The sequence below is a fragment of the Mya arenaria genome, chromosome 9, assembly GCF_026914265.1.
Source record: "Mya arenaria isolate MELC-2E11 chromosome 9, ASM2691426v1".
Classification (NCBI taxonomy): domain Eukaryota; kingdom Metazoa; phylum Mollusca; class Bivalvia; order Myida; family Myidae; genus Mya; species Mya arenaria.
In genome coordinates this window covers 39989559-40017158 of record NC_069130.1, presented here as the reverse complement: position 1 = coordinate 40017158, position 27600 = coordinate 39989559, and the positions used below count along the sequence as shown (strand labels likewise).

The 27600-nt window shown below is 36.4% G+C and overlaps 1 protein-coding gene across 1 annotated transcript; it reads right to left on the bottom strand.

Moving 5' to 3' along the window:
- Nucleotides 1-13314: 13314 nt before the first annotated feature.
- On the bottom strand, nt 13315-21943 carry LOC128246680 (uncharacterized). Its single transcript, XM_052965006.1, has 3 exons — nt 21463-21943; nt 16693-16850; nt 13315-16256 (listed from the first exon to the last, which is right to left on the bottom strand). The coding sequence occupies exons 1-3, from the start codon at nt 21630-21632 to the stop codon at nt 15190-15192; spliced, it is 1395 nt and encodes a 464-aa protein (XP_052820966.1). The 5' UTR covers nt 21633-21943; the 3' UTR covers nt 13315-15189.
- Between the last annotated feature and the right edge of the window lie 5657 nt (nt 21944-27600).

Sequence of the window (27600 nt, the reverse complement as noted above, 5' to 3'; positions counted from 1 at the left end):
TTGGGAACAATGCTGGTGCCTTTTAGCATGTTCACTGTAAGCTTTCAAAAACCAACAGAAAATGCCTATTCATTTATGTGCTTTTCTTTAAAAAAGAAAATTTGACTTATTGATTGAAACAGATTTTCGGACGTTCAGCAAATTCTTGAAAAACAAGCAAGATGAAACATAACTTTGTTGATGGTGTTGTCCACAGCAGCAGAGGAAGCGAACTCCTGTGCTGGTAAAGCCGCATCCCGCCAACCTGAGTAAATGAGATTAATTAACTTTTAAATGGGTAAAACTTGACAAATATTAACGAATCGATTCATCAGCCATGTTTGCAATGTAAATATCTTGAATTCCCAAGTAAGCAATGATATCTTCTTCTTCTTCTTCTTCTTCTTCTTCTTCTTCTTCTTCTTCTTCTTCTTCTTCTTCTTCTTCTTCTTCTCACCACCTTATTCATTCTCATTACTATCATCATCGTCTTCACCTGTCATAATCTTCATCTAGCATAATCTGTAATTATTACCCTCTTCATCATCAGCAGCAGCAACAGCAGACGCAGCCGTAGCGGTAGCAGCAGCGGCAACAGCGGCATCATCAGCAGCAGCAGAAGCAGCATCAGCAGCAGAAGCACCAGTAGCTGCACCAGCAGCAGAATTCTTCTTCTTCTTTTCCTTAATCTTCTTCTTCGGTTAGTTCTGCTAGTTATGTCATACATTGAACTGATGTCAAGATTTACTTATAAAATAATTTATGTCTCTTTTCTTCTAGGTAAATTCGCCCAATTTGAATTTTTCACGGAATCTTTTTTGAACAGTCCGAAAGTAAGAAAATATCAGCAGAAAATAGTTAATTGCGCTAGTTTTCTGATACTCTGGTTAGAGGTCGAACGGGAAAGATATCTAACACCAAATGCAGTTTGTTTCTCGTGTATTTCTTAAAGCTGCACTCTCACAGATTGAACATTTTGACTTTTTTTGTTGTCTTGTAACGAGCAAGATTTTGCGTAAATATCTGCAAACCAGTGATATAAGACTGCTAACAAAAGATTAGATCGCAGCTTTACATATTTCCGTCCCAAAATTGATGTTTTGTGCATTTTTCTTAAACCGTTAGTAACGGTTTAAGCCATGAAATTTGGAATGGAAATATGCAGGTCTGTGATCTGATCTTTTGCCACTGGTTAGCAGATATTTACGCATTTTTTTTCTAATTTCAAGACAAAAAAAAGTTGGAAAAACGGTGAGGGTGAAGCTTTAAATTCAAGCTCATGACATATAAAATTCAAGCTCATGAGATATAAAATGACTTAATTATGCAACAGTCAATTGTAACCACAGCCCTCTCAGGTCCGGGGGTAAACCGGGGATAGCCGGGGAAAAGGCCCGTGTTTTTACTTTCCTGGTAGCCCCGCAGGGCCGGGTGACCGCGGTGGTTTTGTCTTAGCGCCAAATTTAGCGGAGATTGGGCCTTACATAGACTCTGGGGTGCGGGGGCATTTGGCCGGGGTTTTACCATCAGTTCGTCTCCGCAAGGCGGGGATTTTACCCGGGGTTGGCTGGACCGAAAGTAAAAGTCCCCGCTATTCCCCGGACCTGGGGGCCGTGGTTACAATTGACTGGTGCATTAGTTAAACATGCCTTTTGAATTATTTTTATCCGAATTGTGCAAAACGTTTTAATTGTAATACTTCCGCCGTGAATTAAAATGCAAATGAGATTTGGTTTTCAACAAATTCTTAATGTGTAAACCTGGAAACACTTGCACGGCGCTTTGGTTCTAACCCTCACACATACTACATAATACTAAAATATAATTAAAAATTAAAATTACCTGTATATCATTGTGACGTCATAACGCAGTACATTGTTTGGGTTGACAACTTGACGTGGAGTGCGGGGGTGACTATGTTCGATCCTGCGAGGTTTTCTTGCGATGATGACGCAATGGACGTTCATAAGTTCCCATTCGGATAGCAATTCATTTATATATCTATCTATCTCTGTTTAATGTCAACTCCTCTTCCGAGTGTTACTGACATGAACGGTGCGCGTCCGTTTGTTAGTGAAAAAATAAAACACTGATGAGGCAAATTCCCACCAATCGTAATATCAAGAAGCAAAATGCATTTAACACACGCTCAAATACCTATAAACAGAAGCGTGTTGTCCTAATGACAGCCATTACGAAACATTCATGTTGTAACGCTCCTGCCTTCACCTGATCAATATACATGCAATGCTGACCACATGACACTTCATTCACTCAAACTTAAATATACCGAGTCCAGGGGCTATAATTCATTGTTCAAATTCAATATAATATCATAACACGTTCTATTGTGTTATAATGCTTTAATTGAGCATGTGCGCTACACTTGCACGGATTACTTGAAATATATACTGCTCCAGTGAGTGCTGTCCTGGTAGGGCGTTGATTAAGTATGCATGTATTGTACTTGTATTCTAGTGGGTACTGTCATGGCGGGGCGTAATTAGTGTATGAAAGTGTATTTGTATTCAAGTGGATGCTGTCCTGGGTGGGCGTAGAAGTAAAAGTATGTATACATTATATTTGTATTCAAGTTGGTGCTGTCCTGGTGGGGCGTTATTTAAGTTTGCATATATTATATTTGTTTTCTAGTGGGTACCGTCTTGGTGGGACGAAGTTAAAAGTTGCATACATTCTATTTGTATTCTAGTGGGTGATGTCCTGAGGGGCGTTGTTAAAGTATGTATACATTTTGATTGTATTCTGGTGAGTGCTGTCCTGGTTGGGCGTAGTTAAAGTATGCATACATTAAATTTGTATTCAAGTGGGAGCTGTCCTGATGAGGCGTTGTTAAAGTATGTATACAGTATGACTGTTTTCTAGTGGGTGCTGTCCTGATGGGGCGTAGTTGAATTATGCATTATTACATTTGTATTCTTGTGGGTACCGTTTTGGTGGGGCGTAGTTAAAGTATGCATACGTTATATTTGTATTCTAGTTGGTGTTGTCCTGATGGGGCGTTGTTAGAGTATGCAGACATCATATTTGTATTCTAGTTGATGCTGCCCTGGTGGGGCGTAGTGGAAGTGTGTATACATTATTTTTGTATTATAGTGGGTGCTGATCTGGTGGGGCGTAGTTAAAGTATGCATGCATTATGTTTGTATTCTGATGGGTGCTGTCCTGGTGGGGCGTTGTTTAAGTATGCATGCATTATATTTGATTTCTAATGGGTGCTGTCCTGGTGGAGCGTAGTTAAAAATGCATATAATTATTATATTTGAAACAGTAGTTCCTTTTAGTGTTCAGTATATTTATGCATGTTTTATTAATCGAATGTTTTATAGTTGCTTAGTGCAATATGGACAATTGACAGAACTATTTATGACGTAGGTAACGCATCGGCTGTAGCTGAAATTAACTAAAGTCCGAGTGTATACCCCTCTCTTATGCACTCAGGGGCGAAGCTAGACCAGATAAAACGCCCTGTTGGGACGGTTAGGAATAAATCGGAACACCTCGGCCAGTTTCTATCGGAAACAAAATCGGAGTATATGGACAGTTGTCTTTACGCTGCAAGTAGATCGCGTAGTAATTTAAATTAAGCAGTTAAATAAAAGCACTTTACTCTGAGGAATCTTGAGTGTTCATGCAATAGTTCGCTTTAGTGGGAATTGATTTGAACTTAGTAATACAAATTACACGTTAAAACAGTGTATAATTAATTAACACTATTTTTATTAAGTTCACGAACTACTTCCATTAATACACCGGCCAGTATAAATGACGCATAGTTTCCGATATTTCTCGGTACGTCATTCAAGTTTGTAAATATAGTTCTCAGCGTTACACCGTATAGCGGAGAACAATTGTCTCAAAATAGCCTGTCAAAAACTGGTTGAGTCAGTTTTGTAGGTGGCGCTATAAAGCGCGGGAAATGACGTAGTTAGGCGGGTAAAGTGGGCTTTGGTCATTTCTACCGAGACTGCTGTTCGGGCAACATCAAACTTGAATTATATTTTCGTGATGAACATGTAATTTGGTGAAAATTATATTATTTCACAATATAACCGCAATGATATTGTATGTTCAATTAAATCATATTTTTGAATTTGTATAATGGAGCATGTTGAGATATATTCGTTGTCTCATATTTGGAGGGTTAGTCTGAGAAACACTAAAGCATTGTTACGAAAACAGGTTTCCTCGCACATTTAAAAAAGATAAGCGAGGTTTTTCCTGGACGGCCAGTATCCCAGAGAATAATATTCGATCTTATCTTTTTACATACGTTACTGATTCAGACACATATGTTTTTCGATAGGATTGTGACATGCTCAGTTTGGGGGTGATATATGTATACTTATGTACATGTTATAACGTTATAACGTTTTGTATGAAAATACGTAAAAATGATGGTATAGTTTTATATACACGCAAAGAAGTTAATAATAGTTATAGTACACTCTTGTGTTTGGATTTTTGTTGTTGGCACCTCTTGTATCCGTTGTTGCCACAAATAAACTAGTCTCGTCAGCATAAACGGTGTTTGTTTTGGTAAGGGTGAGTTGAGACTAAATCGGAGCATCTTGGCCATTTCCCTCGACGAAACAACGTCGTATAGCCAAATTGTTCCGTTTGGTATTACATTCATTAATATCCAATCGGAACACCTGGGCAATTATCCAATATATTCGACCTCCGAAATCATACGAGTCGGTAAAAAAAGACATTCTATCATGCCGGCGCCCATAATAGAAACGTGTTTTAAGTGTTTTTCAACCATCAATGCACATATTTTATGTTTTTGGGAGAAAAAAACAATTAATAATCATGTTTTAATATTTAAAAAATGATGAATAAATGTCGAAAACAATGGTTCTTATGAAGGATACCGAGTGTGTAAGGAGTGAGCATAAAACACGGTATTTCTACCTCATGAAACGATAGAAGACCACAGTAAATCTTTTAGCATTCACCAATCATAAACTTTAATATTTTTGCGCCTCCTGCTCATAAATACACATTTCACATTACACAATACATCATTAATTAATATTTTCCATAAATGCATTATTTAGTAAGTACATTATGCACCAGTCAATTGTAACCACGCCCCCAGGTCCGGGGAATTGCGGGAACTTTGAATTTCGGTCCAGCCAACCCCGGCTAAAATCCCTGTCCTTCGGGGACGAACTGATGGTAAAATCCCCGCCAAATGCCCCGCACCCCAGGGACCCTAGGTTAGGCTCATTCCCCGCTATATTTAAAGCGAAGACAAAACCACCGCATTCACTGCGGGGCCACCTGAAAGGTAAAAACACAGTCCATTTCCCCGGCTATACCCGGTATACCCACGGACCGGTGGGGGCCTGGTTACAATTGACTGGTGCACGTTTATTAAACAAAATTGATGTTTGGTATACATGTGTATGTATCGATTTTGAATAAGTGTGTCACATTAACTCGTAATGATAATTGAGTTAATCGCCGGCGGTCTCTTCGCATATTAAACGATAACTAACGATAACCGCAGCCGCCCCCCCCCCTCCATTCACGCTCACTCTTGTTTTCATTGTTACATATTTTACAATTCTAATAAATGCTAAAACTAAAATTAATGCCAGGGACCTATAAATCGCTCCGTGTTATCATATCTTTTGTTAATAATAATTTACTGAAGATACTTTGTATTTTCTTTAAGGAGGTCGTAAGGACGGCAAGATTCGCCCCATTGTCGCAAAGTTCGTGCTATACCCCGATTGCGAACGCGTCCGCCAGGCCGCCAAACAATTAAAGGGGGCGACCTTTGGTATATCTGAGCAGTACCCCCGCGGAGTCATGGAGAAAGGCAGGAAACTCATACCCATCATGATTGAAGCCCGAAAACAACAAAAGGACGCCTACATCAAAGTCGACAAACTATTTATCGACAAGAAAGTGACTAGGAAAACCGTGAGAGTGTTCTCAGATGTTTATCATGGAACATTGAAGGATTAAGTGCGGAGAAACGAACATAACGCGAGTTTGTTGATTTTATTTCTAGTTAATATGATGTCATATGCTTTAAAGCTGTACTATCACAGATTTACCATTTTGACAACTTTTTTTTTTATTTTTTGTCTTTGAACGAGCCAATTTATGGGAAAATTCATGTAAACCAATCATATAAGACTGCTGACAAAACACTAGATTGCAGATGTTTATATTTAAGTTTAAAATTGATGTTTTATGCATTTTTTTTAAACCGTTAGTAACGGTTTTAGCCATAAACCATTAATTTTGGAAAGGAAGTATGAAAATCTACCATCTGATCTTTTGCCAGCAGTCTTTTATCATTGGTTTCCAGATATTTATGCAAAAATTTGCCCATCCTACGACAAAAAATAGAAAAGTTGAAAAAACGGTAAATCTGTGAGAGTGCAGCTGTGAAACATGGACAAATTTAAAATCAAAAGTTAAAAAACAATACTAAACCAATTGACTCCTTTAGAAGATTTCAAAACCGCAGAGCGAAACGGTCTAGTGGAGGTATTATTATTTATATAAAAAAATAATATTAGGAAAGGTGTATCTGTAATTCGAAATGATTTTGATTGTATAGTATGGGTAGAATTCGATAAAACATTTTTTAATCTCGAATCACCGATTTATTTGTGCTCAACTTATATAAGCCCTGTGCATAATATTTATGATACTGATATATTTATGCAATTAGAGCAAGATATCACACATTTCTCCCAAGTTAGTAGAGTTTTCATTACTGGTGATACAAATAGTAGAGTAGGTCAGAAAAGGGATTACATAGAGCTTGATCGTAGTGTTGACCACGATGACGTAATTCAGATAGATTTTCCCCACGCCTAGGCGATCACGTGATTTTACATCAAATCGTTTTGGAGATTGCATGCTTGACCTTTGAAAGGCTACCAAATTTGATTCGATGTCAAATCACGTGAACATTTAATGCAATTAATTAAGGAAACCACAAAAAGTAATCCGTTAACTTATGAGAACTCATTAAAATAACAAATGTATAATGATTTCAACAAGGCCATGCCGACAACTAAACGTGTTCACGATATTAATGTAACATCTCGGCTTTTTCCGGCAAGCTTCGGAATGGATCTCGTACATAAGCTTTAAGATATACGAAAATGTGATGAGGCTGCCGGTGTTACGTTGTAAACTGACCCCCATAGAATAATGACCCACGGTCATTATATTATATAGAATAATGACCCCTTTCTATAAAATACTGACACCCCTTATAAGATAATGACCCCCCCCCCCCAATTTGATCTATAATATATTGACCCCCCACACAACCTATTACTAACATAATCTATATCAATTCAAGTCATTGTCGTGTTTCTATTGCTTATATTTGTTGTTGTTGTTACTGCTGCTGCTGCTGTTGCTGCTGCTGCTGCGTCTACAGCTGACACACAGCAGTATAACTTAGAGGCCCCGCTTAGAAATAACATCTATTGAAAATGAAATTTAAAATGGTTTTCATTTGAATTATCATTATTGTACTTAAAGAAAAATATTACAATAATATAAGATATATATACCTAAGTCGTTTTAAGGTTACTATAGAAATAGAGAGAACTGATATTTAGACTGGGGGATAATTTGGTTCTGTTTACAAGAGTGTATTATCATCTTTTATTAGTCATCGGAAATGAGTCTGGCCATGTTTTCTTGATAGAAATTGAGATCATCCTATAGAAATAAAGCATTTACGAAAATAGAAACATTTGGAAATATATTTTATATGCTGGTTCGTCATCGATTTTGGGTCTTTATACAGCCTATTTCACGGAGAAGATTCTTTCTTTGCTTCTCCAGATATGACATTTGATAAACACTAAAACCCGAAGAAAACCAGACTAGAAAGATTCACATAATGTGCTATCAGCGATCTGAAGTCAATCACATTTTTATTGGTCACTCATTCTAATTGTTTGCTGTGTATATTCGTTTTCTGTCGTTACACACATTATTGCATATCAGCGAAAATGTTTGTTGATAAAGTTTCATTCTTCAGGTTTTGTTTACAACTTAAAAGGCAACATTTTTTTCTACTGAGTGACGTCAGATAACCTTTGTTCATACCGCGGTGGTATTGTTCAGTCACCGCTTAAATCAATGTGCTAAAAAAGAAAGCCATGCCTTTGGGTAGCTTTTAAATCATTCACTGGCTATGCCACGACTTTTCCCCTGCATCTTTCAATGTTCACGGCAGAACATACTTAGAACATAGATCACGAAACCCTTGCTTTAAAGGTGCATGCCTTTTTGTTAAGAACATGTTTTAGATATAAATCTTTTTGTTACCTGTAAAGGTATCATGCTTGAAGTATTTCAACAGGCTTAAGTTTTATTTTCCAAGATTTTTCCAAGATTCGTTGAGATAGTACCTTTAACAGCCTCGAAATTTTGTGACAACTCATTATGTTACGCATACATGTATATAATTATTAATTTACCTTCTGTATAATGTAGTGTAAGCATTCTGGAACTTACAGTAACGGTGATTTTGTCCAAAATTTTAGAAGAAACATCAGTTTGTTATTGCATTCTACATGTTGCATTAATTTCATAATAGCATGGGCTCACGGGCTCATTACGAAAAAATGCTATTGACGGTAAAATATTTCATTTTCTGGACTGCAAGACTTTAAAAAGGGCAATTCATACGTGGCGAAGAACAATGTTTTATGCCAACCCTGAAAGTGATGTCAAATACTCTAAACATTCTTTATGTCACCTATATGTCACTCATATATACTCAGAATATTGTTGAAGAGACATCCTTCATTGGAATTGGGGTATTTGTCACTTTTCAGGCGTTTTTAAGTAGAAAAAGTAAACAATTATATTAATTTAAGGCTGAAAATATGCAAACCGGTTGTGGGGAAGTCCCATGTTTTGTGACGCCCATGACACTAAGATGTTCTTCGAATTTAAGGGCCATAACTCCCGAACAGGTGGAGCAAATCCATTTCTTTCTTTCTGCACAACTAGGCATCGGTAGTAGTAATCCCTGAAAGTTTGAATCAATTCCGTCCAATAACGAATGAAGAGTTGCGGTCACAAAAGGATGTTCCACGTACGCACGCACGGACGCACGCACGGACGCACGCACGAACGGGTGCCATTACCACATTCTCCTCGGATGCCTATCGGCGGGGATAATCATGTTGTAAGTGTACCTTAGATGTGTTAGGGTTAGGGGGTTAATATTCTATAGGGGGTCACAATTCTATGTGAGGGTCATTTTTCTACGTGTGGGGGTGTCATAATATTATGACCGGGGGATCACTATCCTTTATAAAATAATGACCGGGGGTTATTATTCTATGGGGGTCAGTTTACAACGATACACCGGTACATCAGATAAAGTAGTTCTAAAAAAAATAATTATATCATTATTTAAATGTAGTTTTTTTAGCTTGTAGTTATTGATCTATGTTTAAATTGATTGCCAGTGAAGTGTATTATTGCAAACACAATCAAGATTTCGAAGAGTAAAGTTATTTAGTTTAACTGCTAAATTAAATTACTACGCACTGTACTTGCATCGGGCTTAAACAAACCGAGTATGTAAACCATCCAAATGCATCCGAGGTTGTTTTCGATAAAAATGGCCGAGGAGTTCCGAATGTATTCTTCGACTTTATACTTGGTCATTAATGATAGCATTATTCGGTGCAACAGCATTTCAAAGTCTTGTTCCAGAACAATTTTTTCAGTTGTTCCCATATATATTTTTAAGCTTTAACTTCATATGATTACCTCGATTATTTTTTGTCACATACATCAGACTGTGCCGCTTAAATATCCCCGCGTTTGTTAACGGAGTTCGATTATGTAATTAGTTTCCTCAAATACTTCGACAAACCTGATTCCAAAATAATGTTTTAACAGGTCTCCATCAGGCGCGTATTGTGGACAAGAAGCAGAACTCTCAATCAAACTCTGCTAACCATCCGAAAGGCAGGGCCCCGTAAGCGGCGTAGACTGCGCTTTGGCTCATTTAAAAGAAACAGTAAAGTTATCTTTGTTTAAAGTCTTCATACGAAGCAATATATTGCCTTCCGACGGAGCATTTATGGTGTAATTTAATAATCGGAATAGAGAAAAAGACCGTATTTTTATTCTTTAGAAGACATCATCGTTGTTATCACCATCAACACGATCATCGCTACATATTCATCATCATCATCATCATCATCATCATCATCATCATCATCATCATCATCATCATCATCTTCTTCTTCATCATCATCATCATCATCATCATCATCATCATCATCATCATCACCACCATACCCACCACCACTACCACCATTACCAACATCAGCATCGTCGTCGTCGTCATCATCATCATCATCATCATCATCACCACCACCACCTGGTGATGACCCATTTTCGGTCAGTGTGCCAATATCAACTAAATTTCAAAAATGTTTAAATTTTCGTTAACATAGGACAGCGTAATAAAACTGTTTATTTGTACTTCGATGTCAAATAGTTTGACTTGGTTAGCCTATTACAGGTAAGTGTATCTTTACGGCAATATTAACTGAACGTAACCTACATTTTAACACAACTTACAAAAGATCAGTGATTAAAATGTTATTAAAGATGCTTCACTTTCTTTATTTGTATCAATTAGACTATGTCTTATTAATTTATAAAAAAAAATAAAAAATTTTTTTTTATTTTTTTCACATTGTTCAACCTGGAATTAATTTGAGAAACATTTTCTAGTATCGATGGTAGTAATTATACATGTTTCAGTATTTTATGGGAATCGTGATAAAATTAACCATTTAAATCAATAATTAAACTTCTTCCAATAACACATATATCTGCCGATATTTGTAGAAGGTATTCTACAGTATAAGTGACAAAGGGACAAACATAAATTGTATACCATTTACGTCAATTGGTGCATCCCCTAAACATTATTTCTGATTATATCTGATTGTCTTATCACGCAAAACATAAATTGTATACCATTTACGTCAATTGGTGCATCCCCTAAACATTATTTCTGATTATATCTGATTGTCTTATCACGCAAAACATAAATTGTATACCATTAACGTCAATTGGTGCATTCCCTGAACATTATATCTGATTATATCTGATTGTCTTATTACGCAAAACACCTATATAGCAATTATATAGTGTACTTTTAACAACTTCTTTTTCACGCTGTAGCAAACTCAAAACTAAAACCTTTTTTTAATAAATTTTGACATGGAAAAATACACAAAAACTGCGAAAAATACATGTGTCGTAAGCGATGTGATACATCAGTAAGTGAAATTCAATTTTATGTAAGTTTGTTTTTCCAATTTTCTTTTTTTTTCTTGCAAATGTTTCATCTTGTGTCTTATCCCTTTTAGTCATTAATATAAGAAATTGTCGATATCTATGAATGGCTTTGTAAGAATGACATCTGGCCCTAATTTCTCGAAACTTCTTAAGTCTCTTATAACAGGATTAAGCTAAGCTCACTCTTTTTGTTTTTCAATAATATGTGTAATATATACATCTTTTTGAGTGTTTAATACTTTAGATAGGAATTATGATAATGATTATCACAATAAACCAAAATTCAATCTAAGTATGTATTTCGCCTATTGAAATCAGCTACTTAAGCCTGTTAAGCTAAAGAAGTTTCGTGAAACTGGGACCTGACAACAACGCTGCCCTCAGGTCATTATTTCAGTAGCCGTATATGATCCAATTGACGTCAGAATTCAAAAGTCCCGGGATCAGTGTACAGATCTTTATGAAGACATCCAATTCCGTATGCCATATAGCGACCTGCATTCCCATTACACAATAGGGTATCCGACTGATTAGAAACAATCCTAATATAATCACCATTGTGTGCAGTTGATATCATTCTTTTATATATGCCTGGTATGGATAAGCGTTTCCATGTCCGGAGGAATATTTTCGGTTTTTCAAATTAAACAATAGTGCAAACGTCAGCTCAGGAACCGAGTAAATTTCTATATCCATCTGTCAAAACCTCGTCAACTTCAAAAACTGTTGTTTGTGAAAGTATTAAGCCCAAACAAGGGTACAGAGGCGTTGAATGGGGACACAAACCATCCCACTGATGTCATAATTGTCATTTGTGTTATTTCAATAGTCGCTCTTCTTTAAACGTGTAGTGTACATAATTGTAATAAAGTGTTCAAAATATATCAGCAATAAGTTATAACACAATGGGCCTTGTCCCAAAACAAAGAGTCCATGAGTCGAGCAGGAGTTATCGGGGTTTTTTTTAATTGAAGCATATTCCCGACAAATTCAACTGGAATAAGCCCTGCTCCTACCAACAGGTCCGACACAGCAAGATTACGAATCAAAATATGCATGTTGCCTTGCACATAGGGAATCTTGATGACACTTGCTAATACCGTTCCATTAGCAATAACTTTTGTGACAATGATACTAGATGGACTAGACAGTAAAAACCGTCTTCGAGTCCTCTTTGCGACCAACCATAAATAGAGATAGACGAGTGTCGTTGTTCTATGATATCCAAGAACAAACTACATGATGTGAATGACACATTCACTTTGATGGCATATTTATTAATCTTTACTTCGCCTATCGGTTTAAGATTGTTTATCGCAATAGTTTCAGTTCATGGAATTGCCAGTGCATGGTCGCTGTATTCCATCTGTTTTTAAGATTGCCATCCATTCCGTAAGCCTCGCTTAAATTCAAGTGACTCGCTAATGTTTTGGGACCAAAAACTAGTATCTGAAAACACTTATTTTATCATTATTTTACCCTATGATATCGAAATTGCAGAAAAGAAAATACAGTTTTAGCATACAAAAGTATTCTGGTTTAAGTGGGGTTCGAGCCCACGCCGGTAAAGTCAAGAAAAAATGAAAACAACTGGCTAGTCCACACGGCCACCCGGACTTTAAAAAAGTGTAGGATTTGTTGACCGGTTAAGGATACATTGATAACATCACGTGATAATGTCAATCAACCAATCACGCAACGCCACAACCGTAATTAATTTTCAATCGCGTTATAAATGCTAATGAAAATTGCTGTCTTCAAAGACGATATTTGAGCAAAAATCAACATTTGCTGAAGGGTTCCAACTTTTGGTATTTTTTGTTTAAACACTCCTTTTGGTTTGCCATACTTTATTACGTAATTAAAAAAGTGCATTTTACAAACCATGAGCGAGTTACTTTAAGGTCGTATTCAGCAATAAGACCAGGAGCAAATGGTGATTTATTGCAATTAATTTGTTCAAGTACAGTTTTATGGATCCTTTATCAGGGGGTTGAACGTGTTTTGTGTTTTCCGAATTTTAAGTAAGGGAATGTGTGATGCGGAATAAAATGGCGGTGTTCGAAGAGATTTTGGTGTTTTGGGAGGTTTTGTTTTGACATAATTTGGGGTTGGCTGCTATTTTTTTTGTATTTCGGCTATGTCAAATGTTCGTTTTCCCAAAGTATTTTACTAAGTCCCGACTACCTCGACATAACGAGTTTGGACTTTATTTAAAAACAACTCCTCAGATACTCAACAGGCATGGTATCCATATCATGTGTATAAAGAATGATATGTACCTAGTACATGACACATACGTGTTCCGGTTTAAGAGCCCATTGTTGTTTTCTGCCATTGACGTGTTCTCCATGCGATCAATTATTATTTAAGTATAATGTAAATTAACAAGAACTTTCATCATTATAATTAGGTACAGAAATACATGTAAACATCGCTACTCTAAGCCCTTAATACTTTCAAACAAAGCAGGTTAAAAAGGCAAATGCATAACAATATGTAAAGCAAGGGGAGGATGGTTGTGTATGCTTAAGTCATATGAATATACTTGCAGACAAGAATAAACAAAACTGAGAAATAATCAAGCAATCGGAACTTCCCCCGGCCATTTTCCATCGAAAACAACCTCGGATGTATATGGACGATTTACAATGTCAGAATTCGTTACATTAAACTACGCCGTAAGTAGATCGCGTAGTAATTACAATTTAGCAGTTAGCCCAAGGATTTTACTCTTATGACTCATTATTATTTGTGCAATAATACACTTCCCTTGCACCCTAACATTATTACATGTCAGGTGTACATGCATTGACCATTTCACACAAGCGTATAATAATGCCGATCACTTCATATTTAGCACAATAAAATGTTTGGCGCATCACATCATGTATCGTTCATATTTAGCACAATAAAATGTCTGGCGCATCACATCATGTATCGTTCATATTTAGCACAATAAAATGTCTGGCGCATCACATCATGTATCGTTCATATTTATCATAATAAAAAGCATGACGCATCACATCATGTATCGTTCATATTTAGCACAATAAAATGTCTGGCGCATCACATCATGTATCGTTCATACTTAGCACAATAAAATACATGACGCATCACATCATGTATCGTTCATATTTACCACAATAAAATGCATGACGCATCACATCATGTATCGTTCATATTTACCACACTAAAATGTCTGGCGCATCACATCATGTATCGTTCATATTTAGCACACTGAAATGTCTGGCGCATCATATATGTATCGTTCATATTTAGCGCAATGAAATGTCTGGTGCATCACATCATGTATCGTTCATATTTAGCACAATGAAATGTCTGGCGCATCATATCATGTAACGTTCATATTTAGCACAATGGAATGTATGGCGCATCATATCATGTTCATTTCATATTTAGCACAATGGAATGCAAGGCACATGGTGACATGTTAATTTCATATTAAGCACAATAAAATGCCTTGTGCATCATATCATGTTTTGTCCATATTTAGCACAAGAAAATGCACGGCGCATGATATCATTTTTCGTTCATATTAATGCGTGAATTCACGTGCGTAGTTTAGACATCATTACAATTCAAGCAGGTGTTCAACCAGGACTTTATCCTATCACACATACATTCAAGTGCGCAAAGACTTCATGTACATTTCAAATATGTTTACAGACAATAACGGTTTTCGCAGGATAAATTCGTACTGTCCAAACATATATTTTGAAGAAGTACACTGTAAGTGGCATGTGTCATAAATATGCTGCATATTCGTTTGGCCACCAGCTGCCTACCAGCACTTCCAACTTACTTCGAAATCAGTAATCTGTGGTAAGAACTTTATGACTGTTTTTGTATATAGCACCCGCCTTGCGTCATCGCTTTAATCTCTGCTTTAAGGTCTGCCTTGGCTTTGTTCACTGTATTTATAAGCCTTTGTAACGCATTGTCGGTAAAGTTCTTTGGCAGTGTGGAATGTGCAAATTGTTCTTCATCTGGGAGAGTGTTCTTGAAGCTGTGTTCTTCAACATGTCGCGGTTCAAAATGACCAGAAACGAAACTCTCATAATCAGAAGATATTACCGTATTATCTTCAAGGGACCGCCGTCTAGATTTTTCTATATTTTCGTTATGCGTTGTTTGCGGGTCATCTTGTAATTCAAACCGGCCAGGAACTAATCCCTCAACATCAAAAGCTGTCGTGTCTTCTTCATTGCTCTTTCGTCTCGATTGTTTTGATAAATCGTTGAGCTTTCCTTGCTGGTCATCTTGCAACATATCAAACACTTTTACTCCAGCTTTCATAGCAGGAATTATGTCATCATCGACGTCTTTATATTTGAACAATTTATGATCCAGACAGTTGCGATTTGGCACGTATTTTTTCGAGGTGTTTTCGGCGTTGAAATTAACTGGTCTGTTAAAATCACCTCCGTGTAGCTCGCTGTCGTAGTCAGAAGATTCCAACTCTTGTGACAGGTAAATTGGCTTAGAATTTCTGTGGCCTAGAATTTCGGCTGGCGTTTTGCTCCAGTTGCTATTTCTTTCAATCGAGATAACAAGAGTATCACTAAGATTTCTGTGATGGCCCGGATTGTGTTTAACTGTGTTTTCCTTAATCAGAGAGCAGCTTTTGTTCCTTCTTACAGATTGTCTTTTTAACATTTCATCACAAGGGATGTTCAAACTGTGTGTCGGCAAATCATGGTTGGTTCTGCCATCACTGGAAAGGGTACGGTCACGATGTTTTGTCTTCGACATGCAATGAGAATCGCTATGACTTCTACGGTGGGTCTTCAGAGACAAAGTTTCATTACTATTGTTGGGTTTAAATGTTCCTCTTTGCTCACATTGGTCGGATACCTGCTTGTAACGGGGCTTATTCTCATTATCGAGGCTGCTGACATCTGAAGATGAGAGAGATTGATGTTTTATAGAAATGGCGCATGTGGTCCTTGCAGTTACAATGATAAGGTGATAAACATGGCGAACATTTTAAAACATGAGTACATCGAATAATGTTTATAGTTTCAAAACTGTGTATCTCTGTCATATTGAAAACGCATGTGGGTGGTGAAGGCCAAAGAGTTTAAGATAGAATATAAAAATTTGCGATCTATTTTTGTCAACAGTCTTATATAACTGGTGTCCATGCATTTTCGCAAAAATTGGCTCGTTCCAAGTCAAAACAATAAAAAAAGTTGTCAAAATGTTCAATTTGTGAGAGTGCAGCTTTAATATGTAGAACATATGTAATACTAGATGCAAAGTAAGTATGTTTAACCAAACTTCCTGGGTATACAAAAGTAGGACATACTACGTTGTCAACATGTCATTTAATACCTGTAATGTCGCATGTTATTTTCCCCTTCTTGCTTATCTGTAAGTGATCCGCGTCTATATCGACTGGGAGCACCACCGTGACGGGATGATGTAGCAAGTGTTTCGAGGTCAGACAAATATCCAAGGCCACTTCCGGGTTACCATCGGCCGTGTCGTCACTGTATATAAATGCATAGTTTAGTTGTTTTGGTAAGTTGGCGGACCCGTGGTCTAGTGGTAACACACTTGACTATCAATCCAGGGGTCGCAGGTTCGGTTTCCCGTCGCATCCCTATAAATACTAATCGTCTTCCGGGAGGGACGTTAAATGGGGGTCGCGTGTGACAGTGCTATACACTGGTGCACTTTAAAGAATAAGGGTACCTCTAACCAGGGTTACATTCTGTCTGTACACTATCTTCCAACAACCTAAAATGACTAACAATCTTAACGGAGCACTCGCCGAATGGGCAAGACCCGAGTGCGAGTATAAATAAGCTTACATGCACACACACGTTTGGGCTAGTAAGCATATGGTTACGATACAAACTTATTATGGGTGTATGGTTACTATCTCGCGCTTTAAAATTGTATATTTATTTGTACATGTACGTTGTTTTGTTCATGTAGAAATGTACATAATCTGGTTGTATTTATGTTCAGATGAGGTTGTTCAGTCTGGTATGTACATGTATATAAGATCAAATGTATTTTGTTTCCACTAGGATTTTTAGATTTTTTGTAAGCATTATGAACTATTAAAATTACACTTTACTTTGAACGTATTAAGATAGTTAGGTGTAGCATATCTTTGTAGTGTAACGCACTGTTTAGTACAAACTTATCTGATTCTAATTGTTAGAAGCAAGTATCTGGAACATAATTTTACGTATGAAACGCTCGAGTGACATTGACAGTAAAATGAGTCAAGGACGAACAGGGTTCCTTTATTTTTTTGTGTGAATTATCTTACAAAATTACATCAAAGCCTTCCGTGTGGTCGGCAACTTTTTTGGTATTCAAATGTTTGCGATTGAACCTTTTTGGTCGCCTTTTCAATATGTCAGCCCTCCCCCACTTTAAAATGTCTGTTTCTCGTTTCAGGGTGCACTTAAGACTTTCGCCAAAATATTGTACAGTCTAAAATAGATGTAGAAGGGGTTTTAAATGTGTATACATCTACATAATTAGGAAAGACGAAGCTAAATCATTTTTACTTTTTGTTGTTTGTTTTTTTTGTTGTATTCAAATACTCCGGAAGTAGGTTACCCTACTTCCGGAGTATTTGAATACAACAAAAAATATAACCCACAAACATACAAACAATCCAGACACAGTCCAATAATTTAATAATTTATATTTGGCGAAATTAAAAAACAAGGTAATAATCTGGTTTATGAATTTTAAACATGTCTTTTTTTATGAAAATGTGAATTATTTTTTTGTTTGCAATCTGACTTTGGAATTTCAGGTTTTCTCTCTTTGCCTCTTTTCCTATATTAATGATAAAAAAAAAATCTTAAAAATTTCCTCTTTTCTTTAATTTGATATTCAATATGCAAGATATTGACAAATCAAACTTAAACTTCAATATATATATATATATATATATATATATATATATATATATATATATATATATATATATATATATATATATATATATATATATATATATATATGTACTACACATTCATGTAGTACATGTGTTTTTGTAATACTTTTTGTGTGAAGGCCATGCTGGAAATAAGTAGTATGTCTGTAATGATTGTACACTTAGTATGTAACCTTCGTTAAATAAAGTTGTTATTATTATTATTATTATCATTATTATTATTATTATTATTATTATTATTATTATTATTATTATTATTATTATTATTATTATCATTATTATTATTATTATTATTATTATTATTATTATTATTATTATTATTATTATAATGTACGTATATGACATTCTTGTAACTACTTGTAATCGATACTACCAAATGTGTAAATGTTGAAAATATATTTATTGAATGTGGTTTTACTGAATACATTATTTACAGGATGAAATTGTTGCCATTTATAATCATCATATTGAACTGAGTTGTGTTTGTCGAAGAAATGTTGAATACATGTATAATTGTGTTGAATTATATGAGAAAAGAATGAAAGTGATAGTGTGATTGTATGTTGCTTAATATGTAAGTTAGTGTATGTGTTTTTGTTATACATTTTGTGTGGAAATAAGTAGTATGTCTGAAATGGTTGTACACTTAGTATGTTACCTTCGTTAAATAAAGTTGTTATTATTATTATTATTATTATTATAATATATGTGTTTGTATAAATTAACCCATTTGTAGTGAACGTCGCTATGTGTATGCATCCACGCTACCATACCATACACGTACCATACAATGTAAACATACACTTACCACGTAATGTAAACATACACGTACCATACAATGTAAACATACACGTACCATACAATGTAAACATACACTTACCACGCAATGTAAACATACACGTACCATACAATGTAAACATACACGTACCATACAATGTAAACATACACTTACCACGCAATGTAAACATACACGTACCATACAATGTAAACATACACGTACCATACAATGTAAACATACACGTACCATACAATGTAAACATACACGTACCACGCAATGTACACATTCACATACCATACAATGTAAACATACACGTACCATACAATGTAAACATACACGTACCATGCAATGTAAACATACAAGTACCATACAATGTAAACATACACGTACCATACAATGTAAACATACACGTACCATGCAATGAAAACATACACGTACCATTCAATGTAAACATACACGTACCATGCAATGTAAACATACACGTACCACGCAATGTAAACATACACGTGCAATATAAACATACACGTACCATGCAATGTAAACATACACGTACCATGCAATGTAAACATACACGTACCATGCAATGTAATTATACACGTACCATGCAATGCAAACATACACGTACCACGCAATGTAAACATACACGTACCATGCAATGTAAACATACACGTACCACGCAATGTAAACATACACTTACCACGCAATGTAAACATACACGTACCATGCAATGTAAACATACAAGTACCATGCAATTTAAACATACACGTACCACGCAATGTAAACATACCCTTACCACGCAATGTAAACATACACGTACCACGCAATGTAAACATACACGTACCATACAATGCAAACATACACGTACTATACAATGAAAACATACACGTACCATACAATGCAAACATACACGTACCATACAATGTAAACATACACGTACCATACAATGTAAACATTCACGTACCATACAATGCAAACATACACGTACCATACAATGAAAACATACACGTACCATACAATGTAAACATACATGTACCATACAATGCAAACATACACGTACCATACAATACAAACATACATGTATCATACAATGCAAACATACACGTACCATACAATACAAACATACACGTACCATACAATGTAAACATACACTTACCACGCAATGTAAACATACACGTACCATACAATATAAACATACACGTACCATACAATGTAAAAATTCACGTACCATACAATGTAAACAAACACGCACCATACAATGTAAAAATACACGCACCATACAATATAAACATACACGCACCATACAATGTAAACATACATGCACCATACAATGTAGACATACATGCCCCACCATACATTGCAAACATACACGTACCAAAAGATGCACACATACACATACCTTAAATTTAATACGTACATATACCATACAATCAAATTAAACTCGGTATTTTCATAAGAAGCATTGTTTTCGACACTTATTCATCTTTTTTGGTATACCAAAACAGTTGTATTAATTGTGGTAAATCTTATTTGGGAGTAAGAGTACATCATTAAGTTATTGATTGATAGTAAGTGATTGATTTGGTGCAGTTTTTTCTCAGTAATGAGTATATGTGACACAACAGTAAGTTGTCCCGTTCACTCAACTCAGGTCATTTTATAATCATTGGTCGCTCCGTTTTACCAAAAGAACAACAACAAAAAACATACACTTAAGTAGTAGTAGTAGCAAGAAATTTTCAGCAACCTGATTTGTAAATTACGATTTCTACAGTTTGTTCTATACAATGTTTGCACGCTTGACACATGCTTATGATTAAAAAAACACATTAGTAACGAAGAATTGTTAGCATCTAGTTTATTTGGAAAAAGAAACCATGTATGTTAGACATACTTCCTTAAAGTTTGTGGTAGTGTTTTTCACTTAATGTTATTAGGCAGACCCTGGGCAAATAAAATAACAGCCATTTACAACCATATGGCATGTATTAAACGTTGCATTAATTTCATTATTCACTCTATTCAAAGTCAATACATACACATGTATAACACACATAAATATTGAGTGATAAACCTTGAGCTACCTACTAAATAATGCATTTATGGAAAATAAAAATTACTGATAACAAGTTTGTAACTGTGTATTTAATAGCTGAAAACGCAAAAATATTAAATGATTGGTGAATGCTAAAATATTTACTGTGATCTACTTTTGTCTCATGAGATGGAAATACTGTGTTTTATGCACATTTGTATTTAAATTAGAATAGGAATCCTCCATTAGAACCATTGCCATTGTTTTCGACATTTATTCATCCTTTTTGGAATATTAAAATAATAGTATCAGTTGTTGTAAATCTTATGTGGGAGTAAGAGTGCATCTTTAAAGTTACTTGCTTACCTAAAACACTCGACCTTGACCCTGCCATTGCCTCGGAGTTTCAGTTCAACATGTCGATCTACATCAGCTGTCTCCCGACCGGCACATGATGGACACAGAATATTGGATTTGGACGGATCGTTGTGCACGGTGCTGTTTCCATCACCAGTTTTAGTGCAAGCTGTCGCCATTTCTTTCTTAGTAGTATCTGCCTAAAAACTTTAATTATATTTAGTTTTTCTTTTTCCAATTCACATCCTAGAAGAACAACACCATAATAAAAAATGTGGTTTGCACGATAGACTTCAAAAAAATAAATAAAAAGTCTGTGTATTACCATAAGTTTTTCTGTTATTCATTTGGAGGAATAAATTATCAAGTTTTCAAATTCTCTTTGGCAGCAAAACAAGCGCTAAATGCACACTTTGTTTCTCCATATGTATCTTCATTACCATTCATTTTGCACTATACCTACATCCGCTTTAATAGTCTATTGTGTGAATGCTCAGTTTTATAGTCTACCAATTTTGAACCGATATTTTTAACGTTTTCTTTTATATACCACAGATCACGGCAAGTTAAATTATAGTTTGTATACTGTAACAATGATGGGGGGTTTTGTAAGTATGGTGCTTGATTGCTGCCTATTCTTGATTTTGCCAAGTGCCCAAAATGCGCCATTTTGTCACAATAGAACAGCATTATTAAGCGCGGTATATTGGCTTAATTTTTGCTTCACCGATTGGTGCATTTTCGTTCTGTTGCCTGCTGGTATGAGTAAGCAAAACATCATTATCTTAATTGTATGATATACCACAAGCGGGAGGGGGAGGGCAAACAGGGAGGTCGGGAAAATGGGAAACAAACAGTGTTGGTTGGGGGAACAAACAGGGAGTTCGGAGAAACAAACAGTCTAGGTCGGGAAAGAAACTGGCTAGGTCGGGAATCAAACAGGCTATATCGGGAAACAAACAAGTTAGGTCGGAAAAGAAACTGGCTATGTAGGGAAACAAACAGGCTTGGTCGGGAAACAAACAGGCTAGTTTGGGAAACAAACATACTAGGTCGGGAAACAAACATACTAGGTCGGAAAACAGACAGGCTAGGTCGGTAAACAAACAGACTAGGTCGGGAAACAAACAGATTACGTCGGGAAACAAACAGGTTAGGTCGGAAAAGAAACAGATGACGTCGGGAAACAAACAGGCTAGGTCGGGAAACGAACAGGCTAGGTCGGGAAACAAACAGGCTAGGTCGGGAAACAAACATGCTAGGTCGGGAAACGAACAGGCTAGGTCGGGAAACAAACAGGCTAGGTCGGGAAACGAACAGGCTAGGTCGGGAAACAAACAGGCTAGGTCGGTAAACAAACAGACCAGGTCGGGAAACAAACAGATGACGTCGGGAAACAAACAGGCTAGGTCGGGAAACGAACAGGCTAGGTCGGGACACAAACAGGCTAGGTCGGGAAACAAACAGTTTACGTCGGGGAAGAAACTGGCTAGGTCGGGAAAAAACAGATAACGTCGGGAAAGAAACTGGCTAGGTCGGGAAAAAAACATGCTAGGTCGGGAAACAAACAGGCTAGGTCGGGAAACGAACAGGCTAGGTCGGGAAACAAACAGTTTACGTCGGGGAAGAAACTGGCTAGGTCGGGAAAAAACAGATAACGTCGGGAAAGAAACTGGCTACGTCGGGAAAAAAACATGCTAGGTCGGGAAACAAACAGGCTAGGTCGGGAAACGAACAGGCTAGGTCGGGAAACGAACATGCTAGGTCGGGAAACGAACAGGCTAGGTCGGGAAACGAACAGGCTACGTCGGGAAACGAACAGGCTAGGTCGGGAAACAAACAGATGACGTCGGGAAAGAAACTGGCTACGTCGGGAAAAAAACATGCTAGGTCGGGAAACAAACAGGCTAGGTCGGGAAACAAACAGGCTAGGTCGGGAAACAAACAGGCTAGGTCGGGAAACGAACAGGCTAGGTCGGGAAACGAACAGGCTACGTCGGGAAACGAACAGGCTAGGTCGGGAAACGAACAGGCTAGGTCGGGAAACGAACAGGCTAGGTCGGGAAACGAACAGGCTGGGTCGGGAAACGAACAGGCTAGGTCGGGAAACAAACAGGCTGGGTCGGGAAACAAACAGGCTGGGTAGGGAAACCTTAAACAAAAAATCACAGGTCGGAAAATTTGAAAAAGGTAGGTAGGGAAACAAAGTGTTTAGATCGGGTTACCTGAAACAACTATTTTTTACGAGAGAGCCTTTTTGTGGTTGTATTTATTTTTTGAAAATATGCCAGGCATTTAATGTTATTTAAAGTCACAGAAGTATTATATTTCATTATATAAGTGAAATTTTATCAGGGGCATTAACGTATCAGCTACCAGCGCATTAAGCAAGGGACCTTTGAAAGATGCCATTTAGAGATTTCAAACTTCCTTCTTACGATGATGGGAACTCTTTACATCACCGCATATTTATGCTCAGACAGTTTTCGTTTGTACGGACATTTTTAACTTAACGTCCAAATAAGCTGAAAGAAAATTTGGTTTAAAACATGACGGAAATCAAACAATGATAGAATAATTTGCTGCTGAAATGTTGATGGAAAAGTAGGCATTTAAAACTATCGTATAGTTTAATGCTAACATTTTGTCGATTCTTCGATCTGTCATCTTATTGCTTTAAATTAACGCGCGGTATGATTTCCGGCATGAAATAGATACAAAGGGAATCACTGTTTATTCAAATTATAATTCCCGGCGCCATGTATATTTGCCAAGAAACTGTTTTGTTCACGACAATATATACTTCTGTCTGCCTGTCTTATAGTTTTTCGATCTGGTGCGCTGTTATTTTCTTTGATGTAAGTATCTTAATCAATAGATAAGTAAGTTAAGAATACGCGCAAGTTTTCAATTTACCTGTGCTAAATGTACGTGCGTCATAGTGTCACACCCGGCGCACGCCCCCCCCCCCCCCCCCCATCGTCCAAATTTGGTTTTTTTTGTCAAATCGGAGAATAAAGATAATAAAATACTCTTAAAATGCACAAATTCGAAAAAGAAATTGTAAACAAATTCTTGAGGGAGTACCCGAAAAAACCCTGTCACCATTTAAAACTAATCTAATTTTGGTTCTGCGGGAGGGACGCATGTCAAAAGGTTTTGCCGTAAGTTACGACCCCTCTAACGTCAATTTCTGGACCCCCTCCTAAAGTTGTTTGTTTACCCCAACCTATTTCATATGAGTAAGACACATCTTCGTTATAACGAGATACTAACTCGCAATAACAAGATACTAAGTCGTAAATACGAGAAACAATGCCGTTCAAACGAGATACTTAGTCCTTATGTAACGAGATACATTAGATTGTTATATAACCAGATACAAAGTCGTTATACTTAGTTGTTATTCAAAGTGACACGACATCGTTTTAACGAGATAGTAAGTAGTTTTAAACAATGTCGTTATAACGAGATACTTAGTTGTCATAACGAGATACTAAGTCGTTATAACGAGATACTCAGTCGTTATAACGAGATACTTAGTTGTCATAACGAGATACTAAGTCGTTATAACGAGATACTAATTCGTTATAACGAGATACTTAGCTGTCAAAACGAGATACTTAGTTGTTATAACGAGATACTTAGTCGTCATTACGAGATACTAAGTCGTTATAACGAGATACTAAGTCGTTATAACGAGATACAAAGTTACTATGTAACGAGACACGAAATCGTTTTAACAAGTTATTATGTCGTTATAACGAGATACTAAGCTGTCAAAACGAGTTACTTAGTTGTTATAGCGATATACTAAGTCGTCATTACGAGATACTAAGTCGTTATAACGAGATACTAAGTCGTTATAACGAGATACAAAGTTACTATTTAACGAGACACGAAATCGTTTTAACAAGATATTATGTCGTTATAACGAGATACTAAGTCGTTATAACGAGTTACTTAGTTGTCAAAACGAGATACTAGGTCGTTAAAACGAGATAATAAGTTGTTATTACGAGATAATAAGTTGTTATAACGAGATACTAAGTCGTTATAACGAGATACTAAGTTGCTATTTAACGAGATACTAGGTCGTTAAAACGAGAAATTAAGTCATTATAACGAGATACTTAGTTGTTATAACGAGATACTAAGTTGTTATTTAACGAGACACGAACTCGTTTTCGAGATACTAGTAAGTAGTTTTTTTACGAGGCACAAAGAGTTTTTAACGCTATACTTGCTATTTAACGATATACTCAGTCGTTGTTTAACGAGATACAAAGACGTCATAACGAGATACAAAGTCGTCATAACGAGGAACAAAGTCGTCATACCGAGGAACAAAGTCGTTATAACGAGATACAAAGTCGTTATAACGAGATACAAAGTCGTTTTAACGAGATACTTAGTCGTTAAAAAAATGATACTCAGTCGTTATATAACGAGATACTTAGTTGTCATAACGAGATACTAATGCCTTTTAAAATGCAGCTACGTGTTGCGTACTGGCTACCGTACTTAATCGTATGTTCGACATTTAAATGTACATGTTTAGTCATTCACGTCCTTCATGTCTCGTTTAACAAATACACATTAGTCACATGATGGATTATGATTACGGATTTTGCCACTAGCACATTAATAGCGCTGATTCAAAACGATTTCGGGACGACTAGTTATGCGTATAAATGCATACTTGATGAGTTTGGTTGATATAGGAAAGGCTACAAAACACACTAAAGCACCAGCTATCATAGTTAATGAAATTATACACGAGCGCGTTGCGCTAGTAGTGTAACTTTTATTTCATTCACGAGAATTTTCGGTGATATAATTGCAATGTAACATGTGATTGAAGACAACGTTGAAATTCTCCTTAGCGTATACGTGAATAGCGTTGTTATTCGTCTGCATGCGATTATTGGCACGATTCAGCTCCGCCTTTTGGGTACTGTTCTGATCACAGTTACCTGGTATTTGGACTGCATTTATGGACAGTCGAGCAATCTGATTCGAGCGACTCGGCCCCTAGGGTGATCACTTGGATTGAGAATTATAAAAAAGTGTGTTCTTGTACTCTATCATTCACATTATAAACAGATAATCCACTTTTGGTTGTATATTTTTACATATCAAATATTTACATGTATACAATCTTTATCATTCATTGAAATTCTCAGTCCAAGAGATCACCCTAGGGACCGAATCGCTCGAATCAGATATCTCAACTTAACGTTTTATGTCTAAAAGCGTTACTAGCGGTTGAAAAAAATAAAAAAAACACATCAATTTTTGAACTTAAATATGAAATTTTCGACCTGATTTTTATCAGCAGTCTTATAGCACTAGTTTCCATGCATTTTCGCATAAATGTCATCATTCCAAGACAAAAAATAAAAAAGGTGTCAAATCATTCAAGCTGTGAAAGTGCAGCTATAAGGTGTTCAAGACTGTGTTCAGTCCACCTCTTGCCCAAACATACACCTGAACTTTTGCAGTAATAAAAACAACCTTCAACATGTTTTGAGTAAATTTCATCTTCAATGCTTTCCTTATTATGCGACTTCTGATAAATGTGTTTCGTATTATAAAGACAACAGTCTGTCTTCCGTCAGAACGTCATACTTTTCGGACTTTTAGTCTGATCAGACCGTGATATATGCTACGTCGGAAGGCAATGTTTTGCTTAAAATAAAGACTTAAATCAAAGATAACTTTTCGCTTACTTCACCATTTTAAATGAAACAAAGGTCAGTCTATGCCGCTTAAAGAGCCCCACCTTTGTTTTATAACCGGAGTTTGATAAGGTGATTATTTTCCTCAAACACTTCGACAAACCTGTTTCCAAAACAATGTTTTGACAGTGCTCCGTCAGACGGCCGTATTGTGAAAAGGTTTGTCGAAGTGTTATAAGAAACTAAACTCTCAATCAAAATTTGGTAAAAGACCGAAGGCGGGGCTCCGTAAGCTGCATAGACTGCGCGTTGTTTTATTTGAAATGGTAAAGATAATGAAAAGTTATCGTTGTTTTAAGTCTTCAATCGAAGCTAAATATTGCCTTCCGGCGTAGCATTTATGACGTCATTTATCACGTGATATACGCACACCTTGTTAGATTGCCAAACATCATGAGTTGGCAGA